Source organism: Mustela nigripes, chromosome 13, assembly GCF_022355385.1.
Source record: "Mustela nigripes isolate SB6536 chromosome 13, MUSNIG.SB6536, whole genome shotgun sequence".
NCBI classification, from domain to species: domain Eukaryota; kingdom Metazoa; phylum Chordata; class Mammalia; order Carnivora; family Mustelidae; genus Mustela; species Mustela nigripes.
The window spans coordinates 92,670,186-92,684,165 of record NC_081569.1 but is presented as its reverse complement, the minus strand read 5'-3'; the positions used below and the strand labels follow the sequence as shown (position 1 = coordinate 92,684,165).

The 13,980-nt window shown below is 38.7% G+C and overlaps 1 protein-coding gene across 2 annotated transcripts in view; it reads right to left on the bottom strand.

Annotated features, from left to right (window-relative positions):
• The window catches only part of TOGARAM1 (TOG array regulator of axonemal microtubules 1), an 80,814-nt gene extending 66,881 nt beyond the window's left edge, over nt 1-13,933 (bottom strand). For both annotated transcript variants that reach the window (XM_059373131.1, XM_059373132.1), the window contains exon 1: nt 11,679-13,933. In XM_059373131.1, coding sequence (XP_059229114.1) covers nt 11,679-13,727 — 2,049 coding nt within the window. In that variant the 5' untranslated portion in view covers nt 13,728-13,933. The remainder of the gene's footprint in view (nt 1-11,678) is intronic.
• Nucleotides 13,934-13,980: the final 47 nt, after the last annotated feature.

Here is a 13,980-nt window from a genome sequence, read left to right as displayed (position 1 = left end):
TCAATATGGCTATAGCATATTTAAAAAATTGAGAGAACAGCGGTGCCTGGCTAGCTCAGTCAAAAGAGTATGTGACTCTTGATCCTGGGGGTGCAAGTTCGAGCTGCACGTTGGGTACAGAAATTATTTAAAAATAAATAAATATGTAACCTTAAAAACTTAAAAGAAAAAGTTGAATGAACATAAATTATACTTACTGCCTATATATTTATTTAAAGCTTACAGACACAATCAAATCTAGACATGTAGTTAGCTATAAGGCTTCTCTGCAAACTTTGCCAAATATCGAATAACAATGAAAAACAATAAAATTAAAGATATGTCTATTTGAAAACTTCTTTGCTAATTGACTATTACAAGACTACGAACTACCAAATCCTCGGATAACCTGTTTTTCCTTAACAAATTTTCTTCAAAAATTAACCCAGAAAATAAAGAAAAATAAATAATGCCTGAAATGAAAAAAAAAACCTGACTTCACTTTCTCAGAGTACAGTATTACAATTTCTATGACTGATTATACAATAGTTTATATTAAATGGGATAAAAATGAAACCAATTACAGTCAACTTTTGACTAGACACATTAAGACATACTAACTCTGTTAAAATAGTGAGTAATCAAGAAATAATCCTACAGAAGGGAATACATTTTTTTTTTCTTTAGGTGGGCTCCATATGCCCAGCAAGGAGCCCAACACAGGTCCTGAACTCCTGACTTTGAGATCAAGACCTATCCTGGGTGGTTCTGCCAGATAAGCACATGACTCCTGATTTCAGCTCAGGTCATGATCCCAGGGTCATGAAACGGAGCCTTGCATTGGGCTCCATGCTGGCCATGGAGCCTGCTCAAGATTCTCTCTCTCCCCTTGCACCTTCCATGCTACTTGCTCACTTGTTCATGCGCTCTTGCTCTCTCTCTCTCTAAAAAAAAAAAAAAAAAAAATGTTCTGATTACCTTAAGTCTCCTTCTGAAACAACTCTGTTTTTCTTTTTTCTTTGAAAACTTTATGTGTTTTTTCCATTTTATTTTATTTCTTTTCAGTGCTCCAAAATTCATGGGTTTATGTACCACACCTAGTGCTCCATGCAATACATGCCCCAGGCTTACCCAACCCCCCACACCCTCCCCTCCAAACCCCTCAGTTTGTTTCTCAGAGTCCACAGTTTCTCATGGTTTGTCTCCCCCTCCAATTTCCCCCATCTCACTTCTCCTCTCCATCTCCCAATGTCCTCCATGCTATTCCTTATGCTCCAAAAGTAAGTGAAACCATATGATACTTGACTCTCTCTGCTTGTCTATTTGACTTATTCTATTTTTTTTTTTAAGAGAAAGAGAGCACAAGCAGGGGGAGTAGGAGAGGAAGAAGCAGGCTCTCTGCTGAGCAAGGAGTTCTATGTGGGGCTCTATCTCAGGACCCCAGAATCACGACCTGAGCCGAAGGCGGAACTTAACCATCAGAGCCACCAGCTGCCCCATATTTGTGTTTTTAAAAACACTTGAAGAAAACATGGTTGTGTTACTAAATACGAAGTTTTATATCTCACTTTTGCACTTAACATTATCATAAAACTACTTCCATGTTGCTAAAACCTCTTATAAATGCTATAAACTTCAATTACAAAAACAGTATACTGCTCATTGTAAAAAAACGCTAAAAATATAGAAGATATAAAATTCTTCTTTGGTAATCTTTTCATTAGAATTTTGATGATAAACTCTTTAACAGATCTTTTTCTTTTTTTTAACAGATCTTTTTCTATATATATAAACATACCTCCAAAAACTATTTTTTCAAAAAAGACTTATCCATTCACTTTAGAGAGAGTACATGTACATACATGTGAGGGAATGGGGACACAGGGGAAGAGGGAGAGAATCTCCAGGAGACTCCCTGCTCAGTGTGAAATCAGATGCGGGGGGCTCATCTCACAGTTCTGAGATCATGACCTGAGCCAAAAATGGAGAGTCGAAGTTTAATCAAGGGAGCCACCCTGCAACTCTCAATAATGTATTCTTAAGAAACAAAAATAGATCACATAATACTCTGGCACACAGTTAAGTGCTCATCATATTATAGACATCCTTCCATGTAATCCATACATATCTGCTTATTCTTTCTAACGGTTGCCCAGTATTATGCATTATTGTTGAACTCATAGTTCCCTACTGATGGACATTTTCTATGCACAACTTTTCAGTATTATAATCTTGTAGTGAACATTGTTATGTACATATCCTAGTACATTTTTAGAGACTGCATAATATTCCATTGACTAGGCATGCCATTCTCTTATTATGGAACATTTGGTTGCTTCCAAAAAAAATTTTTTTAATGATAAGGAAGAAATTCCGATGACAGAAATGGCGCATTTCTGGCTTAAGGTAGCAGTGCTGACTGAAGGGGACTGGCAGACCTTAGAAATGTTACACAGCTTAAATACCTTTTTAAAACAACTAAAATGGTGGTTTCTTTGATATCCATAGGCTTCCCACACAAGGCAGAATACCCAAACTGAACTTTCTGTAGCTGTCAGCTAACCAGTTTACCCACAAAATAATTTAAATGAGACTATTTCTAGTTTTCCCTTTACTTAGCCAATTAGCTGACTCTCTTACATGTAAGAACACAAACAACATTGCAAATAACAAACCAAGTATTTCTGACTCCTTGTTTGATATTTATTTCTGGAAATTTCACTAATATGCTGCTTTTCTGGGTCTGAAATGAGACTCAAACACACAACCTACAAGTGTACCTTTTCTGAGACTTGGGCCCTTGAGTCCAGTTAACCTTTCCTCATGTAACTGACTGAGCAATATGGCTCTTGCACAGTGAATCTGATTCTTGGTAAAGCCTCTTTCTGGTTCTGACTTTAATTGGACACAGGGACAATAGCTTCCACACAGATAGAAGCAGTGGTAGAAATGGGTTTTGATTTTATGATCTATTATGTGATTTCTGCTGGATAACAGGGAGCCAATAGGCATCTGCAATCTCGTTGGGGTGTGCTCCATTTAAGTATTTTTAAAAATTAACATATAATGTATTATTTGTTTCAGGGGTACAGGTCTGTGAATCATTAGTCTTGCACAATCACAGCACTCACCATAGCACATACCCTCCCCAGTGTCCATCACCCAGCCACCCTATCCCTTTACCCCTTCCCCCTCATCCAGCAGCCCTCAGTTTGTTTCCTAAGATTAAGAGTCTCTTATAGTTTGTCTCCCTCCTCAGTCCCCTCTTGTTTCATTTTAAGTATTTTTAAAATTTTAATTTTATTTATTTATTTTTAAAGACTATTTGAGAGAGAAAGAGAAAGTGTATGAGCGAGAGAGTACAAGCAGTGGGAGCAGCAGTGGGAGAAGGAGAAGCAGACTCTCCGCTGAGCAGAGAGCCCAATGTGGGACTCGATTCCAGCACCCTGAGATCATGACCAGAGCCGAAGCAGATGCTTAACTGACTGAGCCACCCACGTGCCCCTTGTTTAAGTATTTTTAAATGTACTGATATGAGCTCCTTTACACTAATAACCAGATCTCTTTTTCCCCATCCAAAACTTGGGGTTTTTTCACATTTACTTAGAATGGGCCCAATATTTACCGATTAATATCTACAAAAATCAAATTCCTATAGCAAAGATGAAAGGAAACAAAATCTATAACATTCAATGGATTTAGTTGTCAGCTTTCTTCAATTTCTCTAAATAACTGAGTAACTGTACATTAATATTACTTTAGAACTCTGAGGCTGAAGGACAGTTAAGAAGTTTAATTATAAATTAGACACATTCAGAGAAATAATGATTTCCAAAAGCTAAACAAAAGAATATTTCATAGTTTTCCAAACCTCAAGAAAGTTTAGCTTATTTATTTATTTATTTAATTTTTTTTTTTTTAAGATTTTATTTATTTATTTGACAGAGAGAGATCACAGGTAGGTAGAGAGACTGGCAGAGAGAGAGAGAGAGCGGGAAGCAGGCTCCCTGCTGAGCAGAGAGCCCGATGCGGGACTCGATCCCAGGACCCTGAGATCATGACCTGAGCCGAAGGCAGCAGCTCAACCCTCTGAGCCACCCAGGCGCCCCAATTTAGCTTTTTTAAAAACTAGGAAAATTCAATGCCATTTCTATATAAGATATGGACATTGGGAAAAAAAAGAATGTCTCTCCAAATCCTTGGGAGTCACAATTCTTAGTCAATTAGTTATCTACTGCTATAAAATACATTATCCCAGAGCACAGTAGCATAAAACAATGAATATTTATTATCTTTTTCTGTGGATCACAAATTTACAAGTGGCTTAACTGGATGGTTTATGTATCTTGGAGGCTGCAATCAAGATACTGGCAAAGCTGCTGTCACTGGAAGGTTTGACTGAGAGTGGAGGATCACTGAACTTCACTCAGTGGCTACTGTCAGGAGTCCTCAGTTCCTCCCTATCTGGGTCTCTCCAGAGGGCTTCTCAAGATCTGGCAGCTGGTTTCCTCCAGAGCAATCAATCCAAGAAAGACAACAACCAAGATGCAAGCTGTGGTGCCTTTTTATGACCTAGTTTCTGAAGTCACACACCATTATTTCTGCCTTATTTGTTAGAATTGAGTCATTAAGTCTACACACATGCAAGTAGAGGAGAACTGGATTGCAACTATTCAGGGAAAGAATCTCAATGAATTTGTGGTAGATATATTTACAACCAACATACTCAACAATGATCAATCTAATGGTAATTAAGTGTTTCTGTTTCTTTAGCTGGTCAACATCAATAGACTGGCACCTGCTTCTACCTTAAAAATTTGCTGCTTTATCATAATTAGATCCTCTAAGTTATTCAGAAGGTAAAATTTTTCCATTTTATGAATATAAAATATTTTTGAGCAAATAGATTGGTATATCATGTCTATCTGTAGATTGTATTAATCAGAATAAAATCAAATGAAACAACACTATTTCAAATGACATAATAAAATCTTCTAAGAGGGTAAGTGCTTATACCGCATTAAATTAAATAAAACCCAAGACTTCTAGGATTTCTTTACTTGTTATGATTTGAAGGTACTGTTTATTTAAGGCAAACAATGGTCTTGCCACAAGCTGTACATTCAAGGGAAAACATAGACTAGCTGCAAGTTTAATTAATGACCTTGGTTAACCAAGAAAAAAATGTTCTTAAACTTTAAAGTTTTAATATCTGGTATATAATTATATAGAAAAAGTTCATACATAGTTTAAACACAGCACTTTGAAGAAATAAAACTCCAGTCTGAGTGCCCCAGGAACTCAAATTTCTTTAATTTCCTACACTAGCTTCACAGGTTGGGTATATTAATATAGCTCCTTTAAAAAAAAATTTGTATGGGCGCCTGGGTGGCTCAGTGGGTTAAAGCCTCTGCCTTCAGCTCAGATCATGATCCCAGGGTCCTTGGATGGAGCCCCTGATTAGGCTCTCTGCTCAGCAGGGAGCCTGCTTTCTCCTCTCTCTCTGCCTACTTGTGATCTCTGTCTGTCAAATAAATAAATAAAATCATTAAAAAAAAAAGAAAGGGGATAAATTCCTATAATGCCTATATATGATTCTATGTCATATAATCCTATAATGATTAATATATAGCTTGTTATAATTTTCAAACCCTTAGTTAATCTTAAGATTTTAGACTAATATAAAATTGAATTAATGAAAAATCTTTAGATCCTGAACTTAAAAATAAGAAAAATATGCAAATCAGTGCTCACCAAATATATTTCTAATTTACCCTTATCTCTTTTACATTATTGAATAACCATCAATTAAATAGATTAAAGGATATAGAAATACCTTTGGATGATGTTAAATACATGTTTATTGCCACTTAAATCACTGTAAAAGCATATGAAATATGTATGCAGAGAGAATGAAAGCCAATTTTTTGGTTACATGACTTTCAGTTTTTTCTGCATCTATGAGGAAATAAAGTTGGTTTTTTTGAGTAAGGCTGTATTTAATATATATAGCAGACATGGCTCTAAGTTAAAAAGTTATAGGGAAATAAAAATATAATACAAAGTAATGGATACATGCTGTCCACTTATCAAGGACATTCTTACAGCTTTTTTTAGGATGGAAAAATATATATAAATATATATTGTCTTATTTAATATGTTTTTAAGGTTTATTTCTAAAAATTGATTTTAAAATTATTTTTAAGGTTTTAAATAGATCAACTATAAAGAACAGATATGCTTTGGGGTTGTTTAAGATTTTGAGAACCATTAAAAATAAGGTTTTTGGGTCACCTGAGTGGCTCAGTCGTTAAGCAGCTCCCTTTGGCTTGGGTAATGATCGCAGGGTCCGGGGATCGAGCCCCACATCAGGCTCCCTGCTTGGCAGGAAGCCTGCTTCTCTCTCTCCCACCCCCCCTGCTTGTGTTCCCTCTCTCACTGTCTCCCTATCAAATAAAAAAATCTCAAAACAAACAAAAAACTATGGTTTTCAGATTGTTTTGACACACTAGTAAAATTTAAAAAAGAAAATCAGGTGCACCTGACTGGTTCAGTCACTAGAGTGTGTTACACTTGAGATTACTTTAAAAAAAATTCAAAAAGGAAAAAAAGAAAAAAGAAAATCAATGACTATTTATGGAAAACAATCTAATATCTATTATGACATCAGATATGATTTTCAGGGTTATCCATGATTTTGACATGCTTAAACCAAGAGTTTTTCTCTTTCAGATATTCCAATCATATTTTGAAAAGAAAATCAAAGACTACTTATTAGAAACAACTGAACATCCAGGAAAAATCTCAAGTTTTAGGATTAATTTTCACACCAAATACATTAGTGCAGCTTAATAATTTTGACCTTAAAAATTGGTCATATTAAGTATTTTATTTATTTGTTTGTTTGTTTGTTTATTTATTTATTTATTTAGAGAGTGAGCAAAGTGATGGGGAGGGAAACTGTCTGCTTCACTTCTAAACTTTTTTCTCGGTTCTCTTCCAACACTTAGGCACCTGTCTCTTTGCCTTGTTTGGTTCTATCTCCTATTGCTATTTCCTAAATGGGACTATATGTTCAAGACCATGTTAGCATGCTGTTCTTGCTCTTATTAGATGGTCTTTACTGGAGAGTCTATCTCTTCTCAGTCTCAGCAATTACTTCTCAGTACATGAATTCCAAGATCTGTTATCTCTAGTTCTTTCTTGTCTCTCAAATGGTATTCTTCAACTCAACTGGCAAATTCTATCTTCTTCCTATTGAATTTCATTTCCCCCCAAATTAATTTCCTTGTTCAGGGCCTTCCTATGTGTTTTCATGAATCGATTATGCATTGGTCACCTCATTTAAATCTGTTACCCATTTTCTTCTCTCTCCTCCAACACTTGGTCACTAAATGTTTTGTAATATCCCTTACATCCATTATTTTCTTTCTAGTTTAATCCTGAAGCCCTGCTAATCCTCATAAATCTCAACAACTCATACCAAATAGTCCAATTAAGTATAATTCTAACTAATCTTCTAAGTCTCCAGTCTTTGGCTTCTCTAAAAAAAGGAAAAAAGAAAAAAAAATAACACCACAACTTATTCCAAGTAAATCATGGGGAAAAAAACCCACAAAAACCAAACAAATAGTCTCAAACAACTGTCAAAATTACAAGCTAAATTCCTTGGTCTCCGATGTAGCTCCTGCTTCCCTCTTGTAAACTTATCTCTTAACACTACACTACAAAAAATCATCTTTCTATGCAAACTAGTCTATCTTCAAAATGAGCTCCAGGAGTATGTAATATAACAGTCATGAGTTTTTCTGGAAGTTTTGCTGTTTAATGTCACCAACCAGTGCTATATGTGGACAAGATAGGAGTAACAGATTAACAGTAGACTGGAAATGTTAAAGCAGAATTTGGGCAAGAGCCAGTACAAATCAGACCAGGGGCCATGACTTTCTGGAAAAATGAACTATGGAGACAGTAAGATCAGCAGTTGCTGAGAGGGAAGGAAGGAGGGATGAAGCGGCAGAGCACAGATTTCCAGGGCAGTGAACTATTCTGTATGATACTACAATGCTGAATACTGGGCATGGAATATGGACTTTGGGTGATACTGATATGTCAATGTACAACTGCAATAAATGTACTATTGTGGTGCCAGTACAGAAGGCTGTGCATGGGGGGGGCAGAAAGGATAAGGGAAATCTTTGTACTTTCTCTTTAATTTTGCTCCGAACATAAAACAGCTCTAAAAACTATTTATTAAAAAATATACATACTTGGGGCATCTCGGTGGCTCAGTTGTTAAGCATCTGCCTTCAGCGCAGGTCATGATCCCAAGATCCTCAATCCCAGGGTCCTGCGATTGAGCCCCACATCGGGCTCCCTACTCAATGGGAAGACTGCTTCTCCCTTTCCCTCTGCCTGCCACTCTGCCTACTTGTGTGGTCTCTCTCTCTCTGTCAAATTAGTAAAATCTTTAAAAGTATACACACACACACTTAGAGGGTGCCTGGGTGGCTCAGCAGGTTAAGCACCAGCCTTTGCCTTAAGTTGTGATCCTAAGGTCCTGGGCTACTTGTTTAGCAGGGAGTCTGCCTCTCCCTCTCCCTCTGCCCTCCCCCTGCTCATGCTCTCTCTCTCAAATAAATAATAAAATCTTTATACACACACACACACACACACACACACACTTCAAAAACAGCATACGTAAAAACATTTAAATATTTAATCACTGTCCTCAAGATAAATTCCAGTGTAGTTCTTCTACAAAACATTTATGAGTAAGAAAGTAAAACTTAATTTCTGGGATTAAGTTCTATCTTTTAAAAGCAACATATGTCCAGACTGGAATTTCAAAAATGCACTTATTTTCAGATTCTTGGTACTTCGGCTACCACCAGAATCATAATACACTAACATTTTAGATTTGACACAGAATAAGCAGCGTTAAGATCCATGCTTATGGAAAACTATTCACTGCCAGGTAATGTTTACAATACAGGAGAATAACCATATAACTAGATTATGTAAGTATCTAGTATCATCTTCTATTACCGCCTACCATACAGTTTCAGCCATGCAGAAACTCACCATTTCTTACTAATTTTCTAAGTCTTTCCATAAGGCAGTCCTTTTTGTTTTTTTAAAGATGTTACTTATTTACTTGAGAGAGAAAGAGAGAAACAGCATGAATGGAAGGGGAGGGCCAGAAGGAGAGAGAAAAGTAGACACACACACACCCATTCCAGCACCCCCTTGCCTTAACCCCCCACCCTGCCTCCTCCTCCACCTGGGCAAGGAACCTGATGTGGGACTCTGGGACCTGAGGCAGATGCTTAACCGACTCAGCCACCCAGGTGACCCTCCCAGGGAATAAAGATACTCTCTCCCTCTGAAATTCACTAGGATCCACCCATACTTAGCAAAACTCTATTCATCTTTTATCACACCATTTAAATCATAATCACTTAGAAAATAATTAAGAAGAGTTTGAAAATAAAATTCTGTGGAATAATTCCAAGCAGAAAACCTGCAAAGAAATCTTGACCTTTAGTAGGTAGTTAGTTGTTATGTTATTGTTGTAGTAATTATTTTTTTGTGAATTAAAGAATACAGCATATGAGGGACGCCTGGGTGGCTCAGTTGGTTGAGCAGCTGCCTTCGGCTCCGGTCGTGATCCCAGCGTCCTGGGATCGGGTCCCACACCGGGCTCCTTGCTCAGCAGGGAGCCTGCTTCTCCCTCTGCCTCTGCCTGCCATTCTGTCTGCCTGTGCTCGTTCTCTCCTGCCCTCTCTCTCTGATAAATAAAATCTTAAAAAAAAAAAAAAATCTTAAAAAAAAAAAAAAAAAGAATACAGCATATGAATATGACTGACACTGGAAACCAGGGTTTTACTGTGGGAAAAGAAAGGTATAGATATGGAGGAAAGAAAGATGAGGAAAAACCCTGTGGTGCTGGATTTGAATTAGAAGTATCAGTATGATTTAAGAAAGAAAAAAAAAAAAGGTACTCCCTGGTTCATCCACTGAAATCAGGACCAATCCACAATGGTAAACAATAGCAATGAGTACATTTATATATAGACTTTGGTTTTTAAATTCTACTCTTAACTACAAAAGCAGTTTTAGTGTTCTTGAAAAAATGGCTGATTTCAGGTCTGGCACAAGAAAGGTACAAGGTAAGCCTGGACATCCTGAATGTTTAGGTAAAGGAAGTGTTCAAAGACTAAAGAGTCACCTCAGTGGACATAAGAGTCAGCCACTGGTCAACTTTGAGCCAATTTTAGCATCAAAAGGAATACTGGTGTATTTAATACAGAACAAAAAAGAATGACAGATAACAAATATAGAATGTAAGAATAAAAAAACAGATACCGTTTCTCTGCAGCCCTTGATATAATAAGTGGAATAGGTAAGGATCATTACTGGATGTTGGCAACAGTGGCTGAAAGGTTGTTGGGTTATTCATAGGGTCTCAAAGTATCATCCTGCAGATCGTGTGCTAATTATAAAGAGGAAGATAAACTTTACAATAGAGTGTCTGGTTATCACTACCTAAACCCAGTAGTAAAATTTAGCTCACCAGTAGCAGGACAACCTGATATTATATGTCTCCGGATGTGATGTCCTGTTCACAACATCTCCTATGTAACATTTTTGCTAAAAGTGTTTATCTTGAATGTAATCATAAAGAAACAATCAGATAAATTAAGAAATGCAGAAAATTCTACAAAACTACCCCAAATTCTTCAAATAAGTCAATGTCATGAAAGAAACAAACAAGGAGGTATATTGTTCTAGATAAGAGACAAATTACATGAACCTTGACTGGAATCTGGATGATTAAAGTAAAACAAATACTAGAAAACTTTTTTAAGGGACAATTGGAGAAATTTAAATACGGACTATATATTAGATATTAATGAATTACTATTGATTTCTGAGGTGTGTTAATAATGTGATAAAGGAAAATGCCATTCTTAGACGATATATATGGAAATATTTAGGAATGAAATATCAAGATATCCGCACTTGCGTTCAAATGGTTCAGCACATGTGAAGCACACATGGCAAGATGACATCTGGTAAATATAAATAAAGTAGATGGATATTCATCATACAATTCTTTTAAGTTATTTATAGATTTGCAATTTTCAAAATAAAAAATTTGGGAGAAAATCAGTTCAGATGTCACATCTTCTTGGAAGACTTTTTAAACTTTTCTAGTGACATTATTTTTTCTCTTTTTATATTCCTGTAGACTCTTTATATTTCTACCTCAGCCCTTAACAAACTTGATACTATCCATTTACAGGTCTGACCTTTTCCCTAAACTTCATGGAACCAGTCTCATCTTCATTAACAGAACTTAGCTCTTCATCTTACATGTACTAAATATTCAGGTTTATTTATGGATGAAATAATCGATATCCCAAATGGACAGACCAAAACTGAAATCCAAGTATTGTCACTATCATATTGTGCCTCAAATTCAATGAAATCCATCAAGCTGTAAGCCTATTAAATGTTCCTACCTGATCTGTATCTATATAATAGATACAGTAGATATCCACATCACCATTCAAACCAAATTAAAAACAAAGCATAACAATCCTAAGGCAGCCTCACCCTTAAGTCATTACAGGCCTATGTTCATTTTAAATTCTTTCTAGTTTCAATTCAAGGCAATTAGCAAAAATGCATACCTGTTCTATGTCCTTGGAACTGGAGGTCTGGTTTTCTCCCGAGACTCCAGGCTGTTCATTTTCCCATGGTAATTTATTTTTTCCTTTTCCTGCACTTAACACCCTTCGGGTACAGACAGTTGGGCTGTAAGATCCATAAATTTGCATGCTGTCCCTTGTGTGGTCTCCACAGTGACAGTGTGCACTCTGAGTTCTGTTACCAGCCAAAAGCCAGTCTGTATCTGCTCCATGTGCCAGATGGCTTGACCTACCCTGGGCAGATGATGGCATAAGCATTGCATATTCCACAAATCCCTGTTCTGTTAACCTTGGGAGGGTTTTTCTAGCCAATCTGGCCTGCACGGCATTCATCACTCCATCTCCATTATCTTGAAGTTCAACAGTATCCACAGCTTTGAAAAGAATGCTAGTTTTACCTGAGCCCATTGACGATGCCAACACAGCAAAGGCTTCAAGAGCTGCTTGACGCACCCTGCGTTTGCTATCTACAAGAGCTGGGGCAAGATTAAAAGACAGTTTGGGTAAGTCAAAATCCTCGCTGGGATAGGTCAGGAGGGAGCAGATACAAATGTTCACTACCTCCTCCCTCACTCTGGAATGTTTATGTTTGAGATGTTCCAGGAGTAAACAAAGCACCTGTTGAGGACCTACTTCCTTCATCAGCTTGAGGAAGATCTTCATGTATTCTTGTTTGATTACCAACTTGTTGTCTGCCAGCACTTTGACAGAAGCTGCTATAACTTGCCCCAAGAACTGCTGTACCTGCTGTCCTAGGCGAATAACCAGTAAATGCAGGACCTGAAGTGTGCCATGAACCACTTTGAAGTTAGAATCATCTAACAAATTATACAGCAAGCTAATGAAACCGACAAGACTGGAATGAGGGGTAGAACTAGGATTAAATCTTCCTATCACCTGTTTTAATTCCTCGATGGCCTGAGTCCGGTTTTTATAGTCTTCCTGATCTAACAATCTTGAATGCAGCTCTTGAGGAATAATCCCAAATTTAAGATTGCAGTTAGAAAGGGTCACTGTACAGGGGAGAGGATCTTCAGCAAATCCAGAGGCTTCAAGTTCCAAATAATAAGGAACCTGACTTCCAAATTGGGCCTCCAGACGGCGATTGTAGTGTCTCCTCAGGGCAGATGGCAGGCGAGAGATATAAGACTGAAATCTCTCTTGGCCAAGTCGTTCCCCAATCTGCTGAAGTGCAGAGAAAGCAGTCTCAGATTCTTCCTCTATCTCCTGATCGCCAAGCTTTCTGGCGAGGGATATTATTACCTCAGTGAGATCTAGGTTGAACAACAAATCCTCAGGAGTAAGCAAGATAGGGAACAGCAGTGCTGTGGCAGCTCGAAGCCGGGCATCCGTGCTTTCCAGTCCTTGCTGTATAAGTGTTCTCAGCACCTGTCCAGAACTACGTTTCAGACATATATGTAGGATCTGTAGTGCATCTTTCCGTAGGGCTGGATTCTCTTCTCGTAAGGAGACAACGAGCTGAGGCAGAAGTGCTAAGCTAAAGGCCTCTTCCAGCTGGCCTGCCTCCCCCTGACCCCGGATAACGTCCGAGAGGAGTTGCAAGCAGAGTCGCTTCTCATCACTACCTCCTTCCACAAGCACTCGGCCCAGGGCCCGATACAATGCTTCCTTCCGTCGGGGGAAGCCGAGTCGACCGCCTCGCCGTGGCAAAGCAGCCTGCAAAGCCTGGAAGGCCTCGGAAGGATCTGGCGCGGTCCGGAGGAGTTGAAGAAGCCGAGTCTCGTCTTCATCACCCCCCGACAAACCACCTCCAGACCCAGACCCAGACCAACTACTTGTGATTGCCTCCGCGGGCATCAAGAGGGTCGAGGCCAGAGGCGAAGGTGTCGGCGGGCAGGAACCGTGGTCTCCGGCGGCTCCACGGCAGTAGTTTTTCTCGCCTCTCATGGTGCCTCCACCTCGATTATCATCAGTCTGTGGGGCGGAAGGACGACTGCAGCTCTGGAGGCGATAGGCACAGAGGGCTGGAAGTTGCGGCAGCAGGAGCAGCGCAGAGGGCAAAGCCGCCATGGAGGGTCGTCAGGTGGCAGAGGCGGGAGGAAACCATCGTCTCTGAAGGGCTCGATGGAGCCCAGTCTTCCAGTTCCTCTCCAAGCCCCAAGCTGCAGGGGAAGAAAAGGAACAGCTTCAGTTAGCTGCCAAGTCTCCCTTAAGAGGCTGGCTTCGGCAAAATGGCCCCTGCCGGAGCCGTAGACCCCACAGCAGCCAGCGGGCGTAACCAGGGGCACCACGTGACCAAACCGATGGCTTCCATGGTGATCTA